At 52.0% G+C, this 20,050-nt stretch overlaps 4 protein-coding genes across 4 annotated transcripts; 1 reads left to right on the top strand and 3 right to left on the bottom strand.

The window, feature by feature from the left end:
* Window positions 1–470: 470 nt before the first annotated feature.
* Window positions 471–953, top strand: BBA_07963 (transcription factor Pcc1; the record flags this gene model as incomplete). Its single annotated transcript, XM_008603060.1, has 2 exons — window positions 471–508; window positions 647–953. The coding sequence occupies 2 exons, from the start codon at window positions 471–473 to the stop codon at window positions 951–953; spliced, it is 345 nt and encodes a 114-aa protein (XP_008601282.1).
* A 1,087-nt stretch (window positions 954–2,040) lies between these two features.
* Window positions 2,041–4,225, bottom strand: BBA_07964 (helix-loop-helix DNA-binding domain-containing protein; the record flags this gene model as incomplete). The annotated part of the gene is made up of 2 exons (XM_008603061.1): window positions 2,041–3,486; window positions 3,614–4,225. 2 exons carry the CDS (start codon window positions 4,223–4,225, stop codon window positions 2,041–2,043), a joined length of 2,058 nt encoding a protein of 685 aa, XP_008601283.1.
* Window positions 4,226–8,309: 4,084 nt separating this feature from the next.
* Window positions 8,310–10,514, bottom strand: BBA_07965 (pre-mRNA splicing factor CLF1; the record flags this gene model as incomplete). Its single annotated transcript, XM_008603062.1, has 1 exon — window positions 8,310–10,514. One exon carries the CDS (start codon window positions 10,512–10,514, stop codon window positions 8,310–8,312), a length of 2,205 nt encoding a protein of 734 aa, XP_008601284.1.
* A 6,569-nt stretch (window positions 10,515–17,083) lies between these two features.
* On the bottom strand, window positions 17,084–19,357 carry BBA_07966 (TAP domain-containing protein; the record flags this gene model as incomplete). Its single annotated transcript, XM_008603063.1, has 3 exons — window positions 17,084–17,125; window positions 17,182–18,678; window positions 18,857–19,357. 3 exons carry the CDS (start codon window positions 19,355–19,357, stop codon window positions 17,084–17,086), a joined length of 2,040 nt encoding a protein of 679 aa, XP_008601285.1.
* Window positions 19,358–20,050: the final 693 nt, after the last annotated feature.

Below are 20,050 nucleotides of genomic sequence, written 5' to 3' on the forward strand. Positions count from 1 at the left end.
TGCAGCACAGCATGAACCTCTTCACAACCTGTCAAGTGACCCTTGATCGGGCTTGATTTCCTGCCGGCCCAAGCCTTCTTTGACCCTTCGACCGGTATTGTTGTGGGGACCTGCCTTGTGAGACGTTGCCTTTCCCCGGTGCCGTCACCACAGCAACGGGACCGTTTTGCGCCATGCTGTGGCTTTTTTTGCCGACAGCCACATGTGGCTCATGCAAGTTTCCCCCCCCTCCAATCCCAAAGACAAAAAGAAAGACCCCGCCTTGGAGGTTTCGCAGCGAGACAAAATTGCTTCAGTTACATTCCAGTCGAAGCCGCGTAGTCACAACAAAACAAAAAAAGGACTTGAAAAATAACAATTCGGTTCTTCGAGCCTTCGAGGGGAACCGATGCTACGATACGACGCCACTACCTGCGTTCCAAAAATAGCAAGATAGCAAAGCTCACCGGCTTTCAGGTGTCAAATACATCATGGCTGCCGTAGCAGACACCTCGTTTTCCTGCTCCATGTGAGTAATCAATATTCCATCTCCCCTCTTTGCCATTGTAACGATGTTCTCGTAATCAAGCTCAGCTGCTTCCCTGTAATTCAAAGCTTTAAAAAACCTAATCACTCTACATCCTGTGCCACTGCTTACTTTCGGCAGTGAGCTCCAGATTCCCTTTCCCACCAACCGCCTAGCCTCGATCGCGCTGCAATCCATCCAGGTCGACCCGGAGCTGTCGCCGCTCGTCCGACGGCATCTCTCCCTCACGTCGTCGCCTACTGACGCTGGCGCCGACGGTGGCCCGCAGGTGCTGCGAGTCGACTACCGAGCCGCGACGAACCGCATGCTCCGCGTGGCTGTCAACTCCTTCATGGACAGCCTGAAGCTGGTGGTTGAGGTAATGGAGCATCTGGATGCGGATGTGCTCGCGCAGCAGCAGCCGCCGCCGCCGCCGCCGACGGAATGAACAAGGCCAGTAAGCGAGATGAAGAGAAAAGGAGGGCAACGAGGGGATGAAATGTATATAAACGCAGATTCTGTACATAGAAAGACAATGGTCACGACAACTAAATGGCGCAGATGGCATGCAAATAGTCTGATTGCGGATCTAATTCAAGAATTAAAAAAAAAAGTGAAGAAAGGAAGCTCATCACTGAGAAATAGGCATGACGCATCAAGCAAATGCTACTTGGCATGGCGCAGATGGTATGCGGACAGTATGATTGCAAAGTGGGCAAAAAAAAAAACAGAATAAAAATTGTGAAAAAGGAAAGTTTATCATGGAGGAATAGCCATGGCGCGGATCAAATTCTACTTGAGCAGCATCACTGCATCACTGCAAGTCTCAATAAATGGCTTGCAGGGCTGGATGCCCATAAGCATCATCATGACATGAGTCAAGTCATGCCTATATTGCAAGTCAAGTAAGAATATGCTAGTTCAAATATCATGTACATTGTCATTATATAGACTGTTGATATATATACTACTGCCGTTTCGTCGCCAAAAACGGTTGCCATCATTGCAAACAACATAATAAAGAAAGTCTAAATTAGCATCCGTAAATCAACGACACAAAACCCATGATGCCTATTCCATGTTTCACCATTAATCGATATAGAAAATTCCAGACCGTTGAAATACCACTTCAGCCAAAAGTATCAGAATGAAAGCCATCATCTTCAGCTTTGTGCAATGGCTGGTGGCTGTTTTGGTCATCTGCTCCAACGTATTCTCTTCTGCTCTTGTACAAGACCACTAATCCGTAGCATTATCCAAGCAAAGAGAAAGTAGCAAGCCGCAAAGAAGGCAGACAGCACCAGCCATGCATCCCATACTTCCCGTTCGTCATCACCATTCGACAAGTAAAAAATCAGGGAGAAAAAAAAGGGTATCCCCATCCACCAACGCGCTCATAAACATATCAACGTATATAAAATGCAAAATCGCTCGTAAAAATGACCCAAGAGGCCAATGACCGAGGTGGAAAAATGCAAGGGACAAGAAAATATCAGTTTCGAGACCGAGAAATCAAAGTCAGTGCCCCGAACGCATCAACCCTCTTGCATACCCTGCATTTTACTCCTCAACTCTTCCAGCTCCTTTTTCAAGTCTCCATTTTCTTTCTGCAAGTATTTCATGTGCACAATCGCATTCTCCACCACGCTCGCCTTACTGCTCTGTGTGCTATTGTTGTTGTTACTGCTGCCGCCGCCCGCCTTGTTGTCCTCGCCGTCCTCCGACGAGGGCTTCGCGTGATCGGGCAGCAGACTCGCCATAATTTGGAGGGCCGAATTGATGCGATTGCGGCGGCCTTGCTCGGCAATCTTGTGCGAAGTGCGCTTCGAAGTGAGGTTGGTTGATAGTTCCGTAGGGTAGCTGACACCAGGCACCGTGTTGCCCTCGAGAATGTTTTGATAGTTGGATTTGGACATAAGCAGGCGCGAGGTATCCTCTGCCGACATGCCTGGGGTGCCGGGAATCAACGGCTTGATGTTGGGCGAGATCCGGGGAAGCAGAGCAGGCGACACGTGCACGGAGCCGGAAGAGCGGTTTCGGCTATTCCGCGAGAGCATCTGCGGGGTCTTGCGCGCCGACGGGCCAGTTGATCGAGGGCCGAGCGAGGGGCTCGCATTGGCGGAAATAGTGCCGCCGGTAGGGCGCAGGTTCGGTGATGGCGAAGGGTGCAAGGTTGTGCTTCGGGCAGAGGCAGGCTGATCGTTGCCGGGAAACTGCGAGGCGATTTGTGTGTTGATAGGCGCAAGTGGTCTGTTGGAGACGGACTCGGGTAGCTCCAGAGACTCAATTTGCTCCGTGGCCGTGTCACCCTGCTGTGTCGACTGCAGCTTCTTGCCCTTGGGAGATGCCAGCTTCATAAGCGAGGCGGGTGTAGCGGGGTGAGGCTGCTGGCGGTCTTCGTTGAGCGAGAGTGGGGGTGCCTGATTGGAGCTGGCAGTCTGAGCTTGGATGTAGGGGGATTTGCTGTTGGACCTGCGCGCAGGCACGGGCGGCGGCGGCATGTCTGTGAGGTTCTCGGGTGAAACTGAAGCATTTTCCTCCGAACCCTCTGTCGAAGTGGCGGGCAGGGGTAGCAGTCCTGTTTCACCGCCGCTTTGTAACCTTCTCTCATCGACCTCACTTAGAACCTGGGAGACAAGAGCAGGGCTAGGGCCGGTCTTGCGGCGTTGGGGCTTGGAAATAGGCGAGTTCTTGACGGCTGGTTTCGAGCGAGCCTTGGCGGCATTGTTCCTGCGAGCCTTCTTGGCAAGATCCTGGCTGGGCTGTACTGGTTGTGCAACGGGAGCCGTTTCTAGATCCATGTCAATGGGAGAGTTGTTGGAGTTTGTGCTGTGGTCGTATATTGAGCCATCGGGCTGGGCGTGCAGCGCAGGAGACGTCAGAGGGCTGAAATACGAGCCGGGGACGGCAAAGGCGCTGTCCATGTTGAAGTGAGGATCCAGAGGGGTGACGGCGGGGGAGACAAGCGGCGTAAACGCCATCTATGCACGAGGTTAGCATTCTACCGAAATGAGTCGCAATTGCCAACTATGGAGGGGCAGCTCCGAGCTGTCCCAGTGCGAGGGCAGCTCCCGGTATGCAAGGAGGCCAGTCAACGGAATGACGTACATCTTGCTCGGCCATGCGCTGGTGGTATCCGCGGTCGTAGGCGGTGCGCTGAGGCATCTGCTCGGCCTGGGAGTAGAATTGACCGCTGCCGGGAGGCATCTCGAGGCTCTGGGGAGTCGGGGGTACCGAGTGGGCGTGGGTGCCATAAAAGGTGGCCTGCTGTTCATGGAGCTGGCGCTGCTGCTGGTGAAACTTTTGCTGCTGCAGGTAGTGAATCTGGGCGTCGATGTTGGAGATGGAATCGGGTGCCGAACTGGCGAGCATGGACGGGTGGGAGACAGCAGACATGGCGGGGGTGTGGTTCTGCAGTAGGCCGTCGCTGCGAGGGATCATGGCGGAGGGATCCGAGTCGGCCATGAGGGCATCGCCGGTCGAGGAGGCCTGATGAGGCTGCTGCTGCTGCTGGTGTTGGGAGTGCTGCGGGTGAGGGGCGCTGGCCATCATGGGCTGAGGCGCGGCGGAGGAGCCGTCGTTGAAGGGGTGGAAGTCAAACTGCATGGCGGTCGCGTCGGGGATGGTGCCCATGCCAGTCATGTCGAGGAACTGATGGAAGTCGTCATCGGGACCCGAGGCCATGTGCTGGTCCTGGCCTTCCCAGGCGGCAGAACTCATCATGGCGGTAGATTTGTGTAGGGCCCTGAGGGGGCGAGCGAATGTGTGTGTGGTGTGGGCAGGCGGCCTTTTTTTTCTTGTTCTTTTCGAGGTTGGTCCAAGCCGGGCAATTAGTGTCCTGTGCCACGGTGCGCCGCTGGCGAGAGGCTTCGAAGAAGAAGAAAGCGAGAGTCGCAAACAATGACAGTCGATTTAATTTTGTTCCGGAAAAGGTTTCGAGATGGCTAGTGAGGCAAGGCGGCCGGAAAGAGGAGACGGCGTCGGTCGGCGGCGGCGCGAGTCCTGGCAAATCGGCCTGGAATTTATTTATTGGCGGGTCTTGCAGCGCGGGCGGGCGCTGAGGAAGGAGCTGGACCCTGGTCAACTGGTCAAATGGTGCAGACACGACCTGGTGGCTGCAGTGCTTTGGAGGCTGGATGGCTGAAATGGGCGGTTCTTTAGTAGTTTATGTACTGAGTAGCCTCGAGCAGTTGAAGTATGTCGTGTCCCTTGGTTCCTTTGCTCAGTGATTGCTGCTGCAGGTTTTGACTTTTTGGCCGTCGGAAAATCTGGTGCGGGTTGTATCGGAGGGGTTTCTTCTCTGGGACCTTGAACCTGGCCAGGCGACGAAAGGGCTTGGGTGGTGCTGGTGGATTCTTTCTTTCCCCGTGGGCTCGCTATTGACTAGCCTCAAAATTTGGGAATATGTCACGAGCAAACAAGGCCAACATTTGCCGCATCGTTACGAGTTATCCGTAACTACCTACTGGCAAGCGCCATCTCTGTACCCCGTTTGCCCGTTGACTTGTGATTTTTGGTGGTTCGACCAGAGGGGATCCTCTGTGGGGCAGCTCAAGTGGTGCAGCACTGCACCAGGAGCAGGAACTGGCAGAAACCAGTTGACCAGCACCGCCCGCCCGCCCGCCCACCAGCTCTAGCTTGAGTCACTTTCTGGTTGCTCATTGGTCCCATCACTCGTTAGGCTCTTTGCTATCAGTACAGATAACTAGTCTTTACCTTTGCCTTGGTACGGATTCATCTCCTGCGCCAAGGAGACTGGCCCGAGCTATGCTTGTGGGCATGGCAATTTTTAATGGATTTTTTCTTCATTTTTTATGCCTCAGATTGGCAGTTGATCACTCAAAGCTTGATGGAAAGGTTCAACACATCAAGTTTTCTCGCCCCCACGCTCCCTCGATCGAGTTGCACCGCGCTCTTCTCGCCGCATGCCCCGGCCAACCCGCTCGTCTCAGCCTGCCCCTGGTCTGCATCATTTGCATTCAAATTGCAGCAGGAGAAGATGTGTGTCATTCATTCAGCTAGCGTCGCAAGGATGTATTCAGCCTATCCCTCCACCCCCCATCCATACGGAGCGCAGCCATGAGCAGCCCTCCCACACAACGGGGCTGACGCCTGTCATGTCAACCGCCAGTAATAGAAGAGCCTACAAGATACGCTACCCAGTCAGCAGCCCGTCAGTTGGCAATTCCTTGCTCCTGTTCATCCCATGGCTGCGGTTCGTCGCTTCGCCCCTACAACGGGACAAGACGAGCTTCTTCCAAAGCAAGCTTGTTCAACCCCAGGTAAAAGAAGAGTCAAACAAAGAAACTAAGCCACAGTACGGATCACCTCTTTCGTAGTTCCCCTTCATACGGCTATTCACGGATACTGCCCATGCCCATTTTCACGGTGACAGTCGATATGCTGCCATAAAACTCGCACCTACTCTGTACACCCCATCGCATTTCCAATTTCCTTTTCCAGTAGCAAATAAATTAACTCTGCATCCAAGCCTGATAGCCAAACTTATCTAAACAGCCGAGGTATTCAAACAGCCGATGAAAAGAGAAAAATCTCCGAGTCCCAGATAAGATGTCGCCAAGTCCACAATATCATTCAACAACACTATGAATTCCCCGCCGTGCACGAGAGGGCGGGGTTTTAACCCCCCTTTCTCAAGAACGTTATATAATGACCAAACAGATGGGCATCGATCAGAGCAAAGGAAAGAGAGCCTAGCAACCTGCTGGCCGCCGGTTGAGACGCTGGTATCATGCACGATCTTGCCCAAAGTTACCTGTTCTAGAAGGGTTCAAACTTGCACGTACAGAGGCACGCCAGGCGTCACACAATCGTAGAAATACATTGCGGGAATTGCAAAAGCGCGCCATACTTTCATGCTGGTCGTTCGTGAACTGATACTTACCGATGGGCTTCTTGCCACACAATCAACCAGCCGACGCCCACGAATGGTTTGGTTGTAAACTTGTAATACGACCTTGTATCTCAACAGCTTCCCAAGCCTCCCCATTTTGGCCAAGCTTCGGATGAACTCCTCTCTCCTGCAGGACTCCCCACGGGAGAATGACTCGCAAAAGATTTTCTTTCTGCAAGCGGGCATCACCAAGACATGATCCCACAACGGTCGAGTCCATACCTTTACATGCGCAATGCGGTACAGGATGGCGTGCGGGTGAACTCTCGCGACACGGACTTGAATATCTTCAGATTTGTTTGGCCGCCAGTGGCTGGCTGTACTCAACTGAAAGCGACGGCGGGGGACCAGACTCCATCAGTCCAAACATGGTCTAGAATGCTTCGTCCTCTTTTACTATCAATATGCCTTTTCTCCATGTCTTCTTATCTCTATTCTAGTTGTTCTCTATTCTAGTTATTCTCTGTTCTAGTTTTTTGTTAGCTTTTTTCTTCCACTTCTTTTCTTCTTTTTTTGGCTGAAGAATGCTCGCAGAGCCTCACCCGCCAAGCGTTACAGCAGGCCGCCGACCCGCTTTCGGAGATATACCGTACATTATTCCTTTTCCCGCTCTCAATTCCCTGATCATCTCTCATCTCCGGGCTAGTTCTGGTTCCAGCTCGGCCTGACAAGGGGTAATAGCCGGCTTTCGAGGGATTCTTTGTTCCCATCAAGATTGACCAGTTTAGAGGATTACAAAAAAACACCTACAAAACCTCGTTCATCCTTACTCAGCTTTGACCCCGGCACGGAGCAGCTTCAGGTACCAAGACGTGTTCTGCAAATGTCATCGGCCGCTCTGCCTCAATAAAAGAAGTCCCCGTCTTGTTTTCTCAACATGTATTCGGACCATCAGTGCCCTTCTCATCAAGAGCCAACATCCTACCCCAGCCCCCGAGGTCAAAAAAGTAGTACCCCTGGTCAGCGTTGGCGGTGTCGGGTGCTTTTCCCCTCCACGCTCACCGAACAACGTTCTCTGCTACTCCGTACACTCCCCTTCCATGCCAGACCAGACCGTATTAAAGAACGGCGCATCTCAATATGTATACCGGCTTCCTCTCGAAAAACATGACTCGGGAGGCATGAACTGCGTTTGCACAATGATGCAAAGCATAAATGATGACTGCCATTGTCGTTGCCTACTATCTCCCCAGATACTAGCAACTACCTGCAAGCAAGACTTGGCGGCTTCTGCAAAACATGATAAACATCGGCAGACATGCACTTTAACAGCGCGGCCTTGTAGTTCTTCTACAGCATGCAAGTTACTTAGATCGAATAACGCCATTGATTCTTCTATAAACCGCCAATTCCAACTTTTGCTACTATATGTGTTAGCAACTGGTAACAACGGCTCAATCCGCTGGAATCAAGAACAAGGCGGGCCAAACCCGGGCCCTAGTCTAGAATGTATAAGCGACAGATAAGAGAAAATGTGTGTGATATGAGGCTGACATGTCCAATCGGAAATCTCTGGCCTTGTCGTCGGGGTCCATCTTGACAAAATGTGTCACCCTTAACCGCCCACGGCGGTCAACAGACACGCCCCGTGTGCTATAGAAATAAAACGCGTCGGAAAAAAATGTCGGTACCAAAGAGTGACGCTCAGTCGCAGTGCGGTGTTGCTCGCTCTGCGTCAGTCTATGCAATATTATGCAATATGCTTCCTCGAGCCCCGATCCGGGAACTCTCCCATTTCAAAACCACCAAAAAGCAAAAGTCCTGCCGCGCTGACAAGCCCGAGAACGAGAAACGCTATCAAACAAAGAGGGTATAAGCCAACCAAGCCATCGCAACCAGATGCTCAACGACCATGCCTTCGTTGGACATTGCAAAAAATGAGTGCAAACATTATTTACGGTTTTGGTCGCCCAAGTTGAGCCAGCTCATGTCTGTCGATGTGGCTGCCATGGCAAGCTGTGGCTGTTGACTTACTCCAGAGCCTTGCGGTACAGTCGACGAGTCCTCTCGGCGATGCTGGTATATGCTACTCGGGGCACGGTCGTGACCCCAAGGCTTATTCTCGACAGAGTTTCGAGATATTTCATTGATGCTCTCCGGCACTCCGCTCGAGTATCCGGAAGCCATTGACAGGGGCGACACGGGACGCTCAATCGTGCCGGCCATACCCTCAGTCGGAATCTTGCTGACATATTGCGATACAACCGGGCTTCCCGTGTTGACGCTATTAACTTCAGGTCGAGATTCAAAATTGAGAGGAGGCACCGTGGCAGAATCTTGCGTTGCACGGGCATTGTGCCTGGCCGAGTTGGCTTCCGAGTAACGGGAGCTGCGCTCTGAGGCGACAGTCGCTCGCTTGTTTCCATACCCAAGAATTTGTAGAGCACTTCCTCCGGACCAATATTTGTTCCAACCAGAGCTGCGGCGGGTGCCGTCCCTGGCAGACGCGAGTTCACCATTGCGTGGTCGAGGCTCGGCAACGGCGGGGTCAAAAGCAACACCACGGTCATCCGGAGTCTGTAACATTGGATTATTTGAGGGTTGGGGAATCGGCTTGCTAATGGTGCTCTTCAAATGCTTGCGCAGAGAGCTGATCGAGCTCCTCGACGACGAGCGCGACATCTTGCCGTTTGCACCAGGTTGCTTCTGAGGTCCCATTCGGCCCATAAGGATGGCGACAGAAGAATACGATTCGGCGGAGAGCGTGGGATTGTGACTGCGATAGTTGACCTGCGTCGTAGGAGGTTGCGCGCTCCTGGCGAACGCCATCGTCTCCTTTTCATCGGGGTTGAGAATACCGCCCTGATTGGGGTTCATGCGGCGCTTGCGGCGCTTAAGACAAAGCAGAACAACCAGGAGAATCGCGAGAAATGCTGCAATAGTTCCCAAAGTGATCCCAAGGATGGCGTTTGAGCTAGGGCCATGCTTTTCAGGTTTGGTAGCAGGGCTTGTTTCCGTGGGAGTTGCAGTGGTCGTTGACGTGGTCGAGCTAATCGAGGTAGTAAAGGTGGAGGAAATCGTCGTCGAGGTTGAGGTAGTGCTTGTCGTGGATGTTGTGGAGGCGAGAATCTTCTGTGAGCCGTCGCCAAGAAGTTCAGTGGCGTTGACCCAGCTGTTCTTTTGCGCATTGAAGATGGCAACCGGCTCCTCGGCGTTGCCTCCAGACATGACTATCATGCCATTGGCACCCTGAGCAACAGAGTAACCGTTTCTGGTCATATCCGGTGCGTGAGTGCTGTTATACTCAGGCCAGCTGCCAAGGCCGAAGTCGACACTGCGCTTTGTCGCAGCTCCTGCGCCGTGCATGGCTTCATTCGGAGCTTTGGCAAGTGGTATGCGCGTCACGGCATTGGGCGAGCGGCTCAGATCGAATTTGAGCAGACTCAAGGAGCTATCGCTCGTGCTAGCAACCAGTGCGCCACGGACTGCGGCAGAATCCGAGGGCCACGAGTCCTTGATGCTTCCAACTGATCTCCACCCATCATTATTACCCAGGTCCGAATTCATAAGCCAGACAGTGCCATCATCTGCAGGACCAGAGACCAAGGCAACGTCGGCACCAGCCCAAGGGAAGAGCATTGGTTTAATTGCGCCAGCTCTGCCAGAACCTGGAGGGTTTGCAGATGTTACTCGGAGCGGTTGGGCTCCGGAAATCTTGATCTTGTGTGTCTCCTGCGAAGCACCTGGAGCAGCACCTGGATCATCCGACCTGGTGCCAGAAAAGACGACAATCGTGTCGGAGGCATCATTGTAGACGACACTGTGGCCGCGGCGGTTCTGTAAGTCCATGGTCAGGGGAGTGAGAGTTTCCCATTTGCCGGTAGAGAAGGTGTACTCCTGCAAGCCGGGATAGCCCTTATCATTGCTGTAGCCACCGACTACTAGTAGGGAGGCTGCACCTTTGTCGGACAGCCTCTTACCGGCACAAGAAGGTCCTGTCACCTTGACGCTACCATTGAGAGTCTTCCATTTCGCGCTTTCCTCCAGATTCAGAGACAGGAAGCCTTTTTCCGAGTACGAGTAGAATGTGTTGTCGACAATAACTGTGCAGGCATTGTCGAGCACGGACATATCATCAGGCTTGGGGACAGGCATTGCGAATGGCTCGTCCCTTCAACCTGGGCGGCTGTTTCAGACGGAGAAGTCGAGAGCAGGATTTGATCAAAATGACATGACTCGGCAGTATCAATTGAACAACAGACGACGCGTATCGGAAATACTAGACAAGTTCTGTTATGCAAATTGGTGATGTATAACGGGTGATGTTTTCACGGCTCGTTAAGCGGCGCGTTTTTTCGGGGGAGAAATTGTAAACGGTTATCGAAGACGATCGAAGGGTCGGTCCGGTTGAATGAGAATGGGGAAGGCCGTTGACAACCAGCCGTCAAACTTTCTTGTTTGTGATATTTTGAATCGAAGCTACTTATGAGCGGTTCGTTTGTCCGGTCCAGGGTGCGGATGCAGCGCTCCAGGCGGCGGGTCGGAAGAATTTTAATGAGAAGAAGAAGTTGCAAGAGGGAACGCGGCTCGTTTTAATCGAATATGGCAATATCGTGTTTGCGAAGCGTGCTGCGGTGCAACCTCGTACCAGACGGTATGTATTGGAGCGGGTAGTGGTACTGGAATGCAGTGAGCAGGCAGACGGCCGCGATCAAGCCTTGGTTTGCTAGCGGGGAGCTGAAGCTGGAATGACAGCTCTGCCCCGAACCAAGTAAAAGGCGACGGAAAAGAAGAGGAAAGCCTCGACGGGAGTTCGCGTACGAGGCAATAAGTCAGAGAACAGGAAATAAAAAAAAAAGCTGCACGGATGAGAAGCAGGAGCAGCAGAAATGGGGAGAGAGGAAAAGCACAGGAGAAGCAAATAATCAGGAGAAGGCTGGCAGCCAGACCGGGGGGGCGTGCGAGCAAACAATACGAAGAGGTGACTTTTAGCGGCTGGCAGTGAAGGCGGACTGGCCAGGTACCATTTTAGCTTGCCAGCACGTCAGGAGCCAGGTGCAGCGGAAGGTGCCATTGGACTGACAAGGGGAAAAGGGCAGGGGAAAGACAGCGAGGTACCTGTACTCTCTCTAATTAGGGTCAGGCTGGGCATCATACAGCAAAGTGGTGCTAATTCTGGGTGTTGCGAGATATCACAGGCAGTTGGCAGGGCATCCTATACCTGAAAAGAGCCCCTATCAAGATAAAGACTGCTACACTGACGGCGCGGGCACCTCCACCGTCTGCCTCCCTAGACTGACTGCGAACAACGGACGGCACTGCACAGACCAGTAGAAAAGAATGCGGAAGAAGAAAAGGCGACAATGAGCAGTATTCGATACCTATGGACATTCGCTGCATTGACACTCAGTCCGCGCCCAAGAGCCCTTGGGCATTCGCCTGTCGTGGGGCTTCTCAGGGCCATTTTTGGGGCGAAGGGACGCTAAAAGCTGTCAGGGGCGTGTGCGCAGGGCGCTGGCAGAGTCGGGCCAATCAGTGGGCCGCGCCTGCTTGCTTGCCTGTCACCTTGCCGGCCCTGTACTCAAAAGTGAACCAAGTACCGATATTTGAGCCTCAGATGCTACGAGACCCAAAGTCAAAGGAAATCAGATGCAAGCAACAGGTGAGTGCGACGGACTCCATAAGGCTTGCTAGACTTTGGGCGACAATGAAGCTGTTGTACTGCTGTGCTCGAGTACGAGGCGCAACTACTTCTCTACCAGGACCATCCATTCATCTCGGCTGCACTCTGGTTGCACGCTTGGCGTGGCGTGTTGGAGGTTCCGGTAAGGTCGCTTTGTGGGAGCACCGGCGGTGGCACCACGTCGGCGCGTACAGCACCGAACATGCAGTGTTGTGCGGTGCGATGCAGGTCTCGCCGATTTTGCATCTCTCAGTGCGTGGCTGGTTTCAGGGGCGAATGCTGCGGAGGGGGGTCAATGTAATAATGGCGGTGGTGGTTCCTGGCTGCAGGCCGTCCTGTGCTTTGCTGGCTCCGCTTGACCCCGGTTCCTGCAGCCCAAAGTGGCTAGCGCAGGGACTAGGCTTTGAAGGGAGGCTAGCCAGTCTCTGACGTCGAATACAATAAGAGGCACAAGAGTTGCAGTTGCAGGCGGCTATTCGTACGATTGATAGTTTTTCCTCATCTGAATCTTCGATCAGGCATTTGATGTGAGCTTCATCGATGGCAAGTGTTCAGTTATGGTATGGAGATGCACAGATGTCAAGTGAAAGAACAAAAGTATAGGACGCGTAGAACATGTAGAACACGGGACCAAAGACAGACGGCAGGAAAGAAGAAAATAAAGGGAGACGGCAATTTTTTGCGCTTGCTATTATCAATACGAAGAAAGGGTCTCTCTGCTCGACGAAAAAAGCATGCCCCGCGATTTTCCATAGCTCAGGCGGTGGCTGGTCGGCCAGTAATGAGCTGGAGAATGCGGCTGCCATTCAGCTTCAACAGCGCTAGCTGCACAACATGCGCATGCCGCATATGCACAAAATGGACCGCGCGCTGCACCAATGCATTATTGGACTCAAAATTCCCACACGCGAGCGAGAGGAACGTGGGGAACCGCGGTCATCAGCCTGCCGGCGCCAAACTGCGAATCATCACTGGACGACCCAGTTTGTGATGAAGAGTTTAATTTTGACTGCAAGTCATTTTCTAGCATCCTAGCTTTCTTCTGCGAATTGTAAATAGTTTGCTCTGCAGTTGCTGGCTGGTGTTGGTGGGCACCGACCACACGAGCCACGTTGCAATGTACTGGTACATCCGAAGTATACTGACAAAGGAATAAATTATGAGCATCGCTGCTTGCTTGTGCAGCGTCATTGTGCAAAGGTGGGCCGCTATGCACAACGCGCCGCCCACTCATCAGACGCTCAGACCCCAAATTCGACTTGCATCAAAGACATGCAGCAAACAAGACCATGATGCAAAGTTTCTTTCACACGGTACCAAGGTACCTACCAGCAAAACCATCTACGGATACCGAGTGCTCGAATACTCATTTAAGCTGCTGCTGCTGCTGCTGCTGCTGCTGCATAGTGACCTGTGCTCTCGTTGCACTGCAGCAAATACTAGCTCAATGTGTGAGATGTGTGATGCAGCAAAGCCCCCTTTGAGACAACGACGCGACCTGCCGCCACCACCACTATCGAAGTACAACACAAAATTACATCCCTTGCACGGCAAGGCTTGAAAAGAAACATTTGCGCCAAATTCGAACCGGCAATCGCTCCAGCCTCGCCGTTCAAGTCGAAAAGAATGAAATTACAACTGGCGTCATCGCCAGGCTGTCAAGGGTCTGTCCCTGTTTCCCATCGAAATGAGCACCTAATTACAAGCTACAGGTTGATCCCACGCAAGCTCTCTTTTCCAGAAAGAACCACATCCGATTCTATAGTGGTCTCCTGGTATTCCTTCTCTGTACCCCCTCCCTGGCAAATCGCCTCCACAAAGGTTCACTCAGTCTGAAACGCGCTAAAATGGGATGGCCTATTTAGGATGGCCCGGTCTGATTCCTCTGTCATCAAAAAGCACCAACTTCAACCCGATTAGCATAGGCTGTCAAAATTGTCGTCCAACCTCAGTCACAGGTTTTCTCTTGTCCTCCCCCGCACCGGTGTTGCTTCTCTTATCACTGTATTATTAGCGTTTCGCCTCCAGCAGCCTCGCTTATATGTACTACCCCGGGCCCCTCGAAGTAGACACTGGCAAACTTGCCCCAAGTCGGATGCCGTTGTTGGGCATGCATGAAGAACAGGGTTTCGGTTATCATAATGCTTCTCTTCGACATCAAGACTCTCACTAAGGATATCAGTATCGAAACGCTGGGAACCTCTTCACGAGCCGACGTGGCGTGCATGGCTGTCAACGGTCCACGGAGTCCAGAGGTAAACTGGATCGCATAGTTGGTCTCCACGTTATTCCACAATACCAAGCACAGCCTGCTACGGGGATCTTTGTTTTTTGACCGCAACTACCAGTACGATGAGTTTACCAACTAACAGTAGAAGAGGCGTACGTGTACCCATGCAATTAACGCCGCAATTCGTACTGGCGAGGGATTCGAGGCTTGTATCCGCAAGTCCTTTGAGTACCTATCCACATAGGCTGTGCAGCACCAGGCTCCCGGGACATTCAGGGCTCTACTCAGTTATCAACACCTCCCTATCAAGACGACCAAAGGAAACAAGATGCTCGCAGCTTGCATCTCTCTTTTCTTTTTGTTCGGCTCTTGGCTTGGGCATTCACGCATTCTACCGTAGCATTCTGCCCCTCCCAGCCCGACGAGCGCGCCGCGTCACATCACGTCACGCAACAACGCCCATGTGCGCTGATCTCATTGGCAGGTTCCGGCACGGCACATGGCTACCCGTCCCCGCCAACGCCGGCTGTCGCGCAGTCTGCTCGACCTTTTTGTCCTGTGCAGGCACGTACACGTCTATTTATCATGAGGACCAAGACACGAAACTGCCCGATCGCGTAAAGAACATTTGTACCAGATCTGACGAATCTTTGAGCCTTTTCAAATGCCGTCGTGTGATGTGCGCGGAATGATGACTCTGCTCGTCACTTGCAGCCCAGACACTTGCCCGACGTTTGCTCAAGAACTGAAACATTGGATGCACATCAGAGCATCATGGCAAATGCGTGCAGATGCTAACCTGTACGGGCCGCCGGCGAGCAAGTACAAGAAATTGCAGCCGCTTACTCCGTAAGTTGGAGACAGGCCAGGACGATTGGCATCTACCGAGTCATTGCTGCTGCTGTGAAGGCATATGTGATCCCTTTTCTCGACTCGTTTATTTGATAACTCCCTCAATTCCTCATTGAACAAGCTGCCTTGAGAATAGATGCAGCGCGGCTCACGGATAGAAACAAGGTACTGTGGCTTGCATCTCCTGCCAAGCCCTTTGCATGAGACGAAGACGTGGAAAGTTTGCATGCGTCTGGTGGCGTCGATGCCCGCAACAGTGCCCAACGTCGACGATACCGGCACAATGCCGTAGAAGACAAGCAGAACAAGCCATAACGTTCCCTGTCAATATCGGTCGGGCAATTTTCCACACCAAGTAAGTATGAAAAGGATTTGTCTACGTCGGCCCCGCCGCATGAAGCACATGTATTACGGCTTTACTGGTATAACCCAGCCAAGACGGCCAGGACTAGTTAGCACCAGGCTATCCTCAAATTACACAGTGGGATCCGGCCGGGGCGGTTATCCGTCCTGAAATTTCAACAACCAGCAATGACCTAGGCGATGGCCCGTCGTGATACATGCCTAGCAGCACCGATTTGCCATCTCGTTACAGGTAGGTTCAACGGAATCATCGGTACGAGGTATAGTAGACGTCATCTGCCGTTTAAAAATAGCAGCAAAGGGGTTTCTTTCTTTTCTTTTTTTGTGATGGTTCGGTAGATGCAGCCATGCGATGGCGTTTTGTTTGCTTTGCTTTGCTTTTCTGCCAGAATCAACCTAGAAGAAGAAGCAAGTTTTCAAGGGAGGAAATGTGTTCCGTGGGAACAGAAGGGGAAAAAGAAAAGAAAAAGAAAAAAGACCATCAGACGGCTACTCGGTACCTTGGTAGGTTGCTTTTATTCGGTCATGGGCCTTATTATATTCTCCCTTGCGCATCGCCTTGCGTACCAAAAATATGCCCCAGAGTATTCAGTTGTTGTTCATAGACGCGCCCACCCACCTCTATGCGGGCCCCCCGCCCCTTGAAGGTAGTAAAGAAAGGGACCTTTTTTAGGAGGACAAAAGAAAGCAAAGAGACTCCCTTTGAAAAGTGGCATGTAACACGTCATTAGGCTTACTTTTACGTACGTTTTCTTTCTTTCTTTGGTACAAGGAGACAAGTAGGGACTCTCGGCGACAGACGACTTTCGGCGCGCCCACCTGCGACCGCCGTTGTGGCTTCCCCACACGTTACGCTCCAACGTATTGCTACCCTGTGCCTGGATGAAAAACCAATTACGAAAAAAAAAAAAGGTGATGACGAGGAGAATGAAACGAAAAAAACTGAAAACATGTCACCTTGAACAAAACGGCTCCCCTCGAGTCTTGCATGTAATTCAGTCCATCTCACATTGCATAGCTTTGTAGATGAGTACCTGTAGTTGCTTGGTTGGCTCAAATTGTAACCCCATCCTACACATCGACCATGTGCGCATCGTCTGTGCGATGAGTATCACGCCACTTTCGCAACTCGGTCGGCAAGTAGCTGGGACCATACCCTTTCTTAACCTGAACTAACCTAGAAAGAAAAACTAACCTAGAAAGAAAAACTAACCTAGAAAGAAAAACTAACCTAGAAAGAAACATCAGTCGGCGGCATACGTCTTTTCCGGATAAGCATTAATCAATACGGTGCACACAGACAGACGGCAGTCATCAAGGCGGTACGAAGTACTTTGATATTTATGCCCATCATCGCACATCTGGTATTGAATATTGAATGCAACAGTCCATTAACGCCTTGCCTCTCCATGAATACAGTATGCCACCGGCTGAACACATTAATGATATCGGTACAGAACAAACCACCTCCCAATGATCCCGACCCTTTGAAGCCTCCTCAAATATCATTATAGCCTCCCAGCTTGCATTTTCATCCGATCCGCATAGCTTCTCGGCTTGTGCGTTCCCCAATCCGCACGGGTTCGAGCCTGCGTTTTACTGCGTATTAGCAGTGAAGGCCTCAGGCGGCAGCTGCGCCTATACATATTGTTAGCAACGTCTTCCTATATCTGCCATTAGGTAGATGCACACACCCTTCTTTCATTGAAAATTGCAAGCGCCTTGTCAAAGACAAAGTCGACCTGCGTGAGACACATCGCAGAGTACTGCTGTGTCATACCAGTCTGCTTGCACAGCTCATCGATCATGACCTGCTGATGATCTGGCGCCTGTGCGACTGGGCCAGCCGGCGGAACCGTTGCTGGTGCCACTGAGGGGGCCGGGGCAGCCTGTGCTGTGGCATTGGCATCAAAAACGTTGGGTAGAGCGTTCCATGCCCGTAGTGAAAGCATATCGCTGACGACCCGAATTCCACCTCTTGCTGGCTGGCCGGGCCCAAGCACAAAGGTCCGCGAGAAGCTCCTCTTGCCCGTCGTGGCACTAGTCTGATCATATTCATCAAATTCGCCGTGGACGGTAATGATGAGCCCGTCCACTCCCAGGGGATTCTGCCCAGATGGATCAACCAGGCCCGGAAGAGGATGGCAGTCCATAATATACTTGCTCAAATCTGTCTTGATGTTGGGATGTTGAGTCAACGGCAGCATTTTCCACAAGTCGTAGATGACACTCGCGCCCTTAAACAGTCGCGTGGCTCTGGCGTTTTGATGCGTAATTTTGATCAGGTTTCTTGAAAATTTCAAGTATGCTGCCCAGGGCAGCGGCGCAGGCGCACCATCATCCCGGACCGATTTGGTGTCAACCGCTAGAGAAAACTGGCTCGCATCGTCGTACAGTCTGGTAATTAGGCCATGACGGTCATTGTCGTATGCCCCAAAGAATTCCAACAAAAACTTCTCGCCGATGCCATTGACATCTCGGAAATCTGGACCACTTTGCGGGATAGCCTTTGGCTTCAAAGCTTCCTCCCGCTCCGCAATCTGGGCCGCACTTCGTAACTCTACCCCGTTGATGTCCTGAAGTTTGGGGAACCATTCTAACAAGACGTTTTGATAGCTTGGGTCGGCAGTTTCGATGGGGTTACCGGCCATGTAAAGCGTCTTGAGCTCCTTGAATTTGCCCTTCCAGCGCTCCATGGCCTTCATGTTTGCAATCTGGTTGCCACTCATGTCAAGATTCTTGAGCTGAGGGAATGTGTTTGCAACATTTTCCACCTGGGCGACGTCGTCAATGCCATTGTTCGCTACGCTGATGCTTTCAATGGCGTCGCGCTTCTCCTGAGCCGTTTTGAAAAGGTCATCACAAATGACCATCAGGCCCTTGAAGGTCTTGAGAGCTCGCTCGCGATTCTCAAACATGCCAAGCTGGACGAGCTCTGCATCTGTTGAGAGGGCGTCAAGTTTTAGCAGCTTGTTCGCCTGAAAGTATCTCGAACCAAGAATTGCCTGCAACTTGGCGCGAAGCTCCTGGGTTTCCTTTGATTCTGTTGCCTTGTTGGGCTGCCCGAGCCCTTCTGTTGACTCAACAATTTCCAATTCTACGCCAGCGAACATGAAAGTGTTGAGTTTGATTAATTCTTCTGCGTCGTCCTTGCTGGCGCCTATGAATACATAGTCCCCAGCAACATGTGACTGAGTTGTGTCAGCGAGTAATCGATACCAGGGAGAGTTTCGGGGCATTTAATTGATGCAGTTTGCAGTGTGCTGAGAAAATCATGTCTTGCGCTGAGCGCCTGGCTTGACAAGTAGCCATCCGGAATAGTTGCTGAATTTCGGTGCGCCCTGAAACATGGTCAATATCATCACATACCTTCTTAATCATAGGATTTCGTCTTGGGCGGCCGGCGGTAAATCCGGAAGCTTTCCTTTCCAGAAAGCTGAGAAGATCTTTGAGCCCGCCATCGGGGTTGCTGGCGGCCTTGCTCTGCCGGAGGCCATAGACTCTGAGATATGACAGGCCAGCTCCGGTTTTCGCTCTGCCTCTGGTGACACGAGACGCGCCATCGCCAATATTACCATTGGCTAGCTGTTTCATAATGTTTTGTGCCACCTTGGAAGGGCCGCGAGCGCTTTTCGTAGCGGAGGATCTCGTACTGGGCTTTGACTGACCGCCACCTGGCTGTGCAGCGGCGGACCTGGCTGAGCGCCGAGCAGCGCTATCCATGTCGAGATCTCCATCTCCGTCAATCTTGGTAGCGCCGGCTCTCTTCTTCTGAATACCACCTCGAGAGCCAGCGCTAGACTTCATGGAAGTCGCCTTTGACCCGCGCGATGGTTGAGCGCCACCACTGCGAGCACCACGTGGAGCCATAGTTGTTTTAGGTAGATGTGAGGTGGTTGAGCTATGCACGTAGGCTGTTGACTGTTGGAGAGAGGAAGATGCGGGTTCGACACGGGTTATGAGCCTTAAAAGTGTTGGACGCCAGACGCTAGCTGACCACAGTACAGGAAGGAAAGGTCTTGTCTTATTGATTTGTAGTGTCGTGAGCCGACCGATGTGGGAGGTTGATCGGGACGGTTGGTGTGTTGAAGATTGCTGATGTTGACAATGTAAAGGATCTGCTCGACGCGTTGTCGGCTAGGTCGAGAAGTGTTGCTCGGCGATCTTCACAGAATATTTGATACTTGCAGGAAGAGTATAGCCTAGCGTAGCTTCGCCCGCTCGAGACTGGAACAAAGCTGTTTGAGAGAATGAGAAGAACAAAGATGAAGAAGAAGGGTTGTCGGAGGCAGGTGGATGCAATAGGTTATTTTCATGGATGGCCCCACTTCTACATCCAGGCTGCAAGGCACATCAGATGCCTCGTAGAACTAGACAGAGGCCGAATGGCGACTTGACAACTGAGAAAGATAAGATTAAAATGGTCAAATTATTGAATGCATATAAAAACTAGGAGAATTTGATTCAATCCTGTCCCGGAAAATGCCTGCTTATAACCATAATCACTGAGGCTTGCAAGTCGCAATCAGGCCAAATCATTTACTGTCGAGCAAGTCACGTGCC

Source organism: Beauveria bassiana, assembly GCF_000280675.1.
Source record: "Beauveria bassiana ARSEF 2860 unplaced genomic scaffold BBA_S00029, whole genome shotgun sequence".
Taxonomy (NCBI): Eukaryota; Fungi; Ascomycota; class Sordariomycetes; order Hypocreales; family Cordycipitaceae; genus Beauveria; species Beauveria bassiana.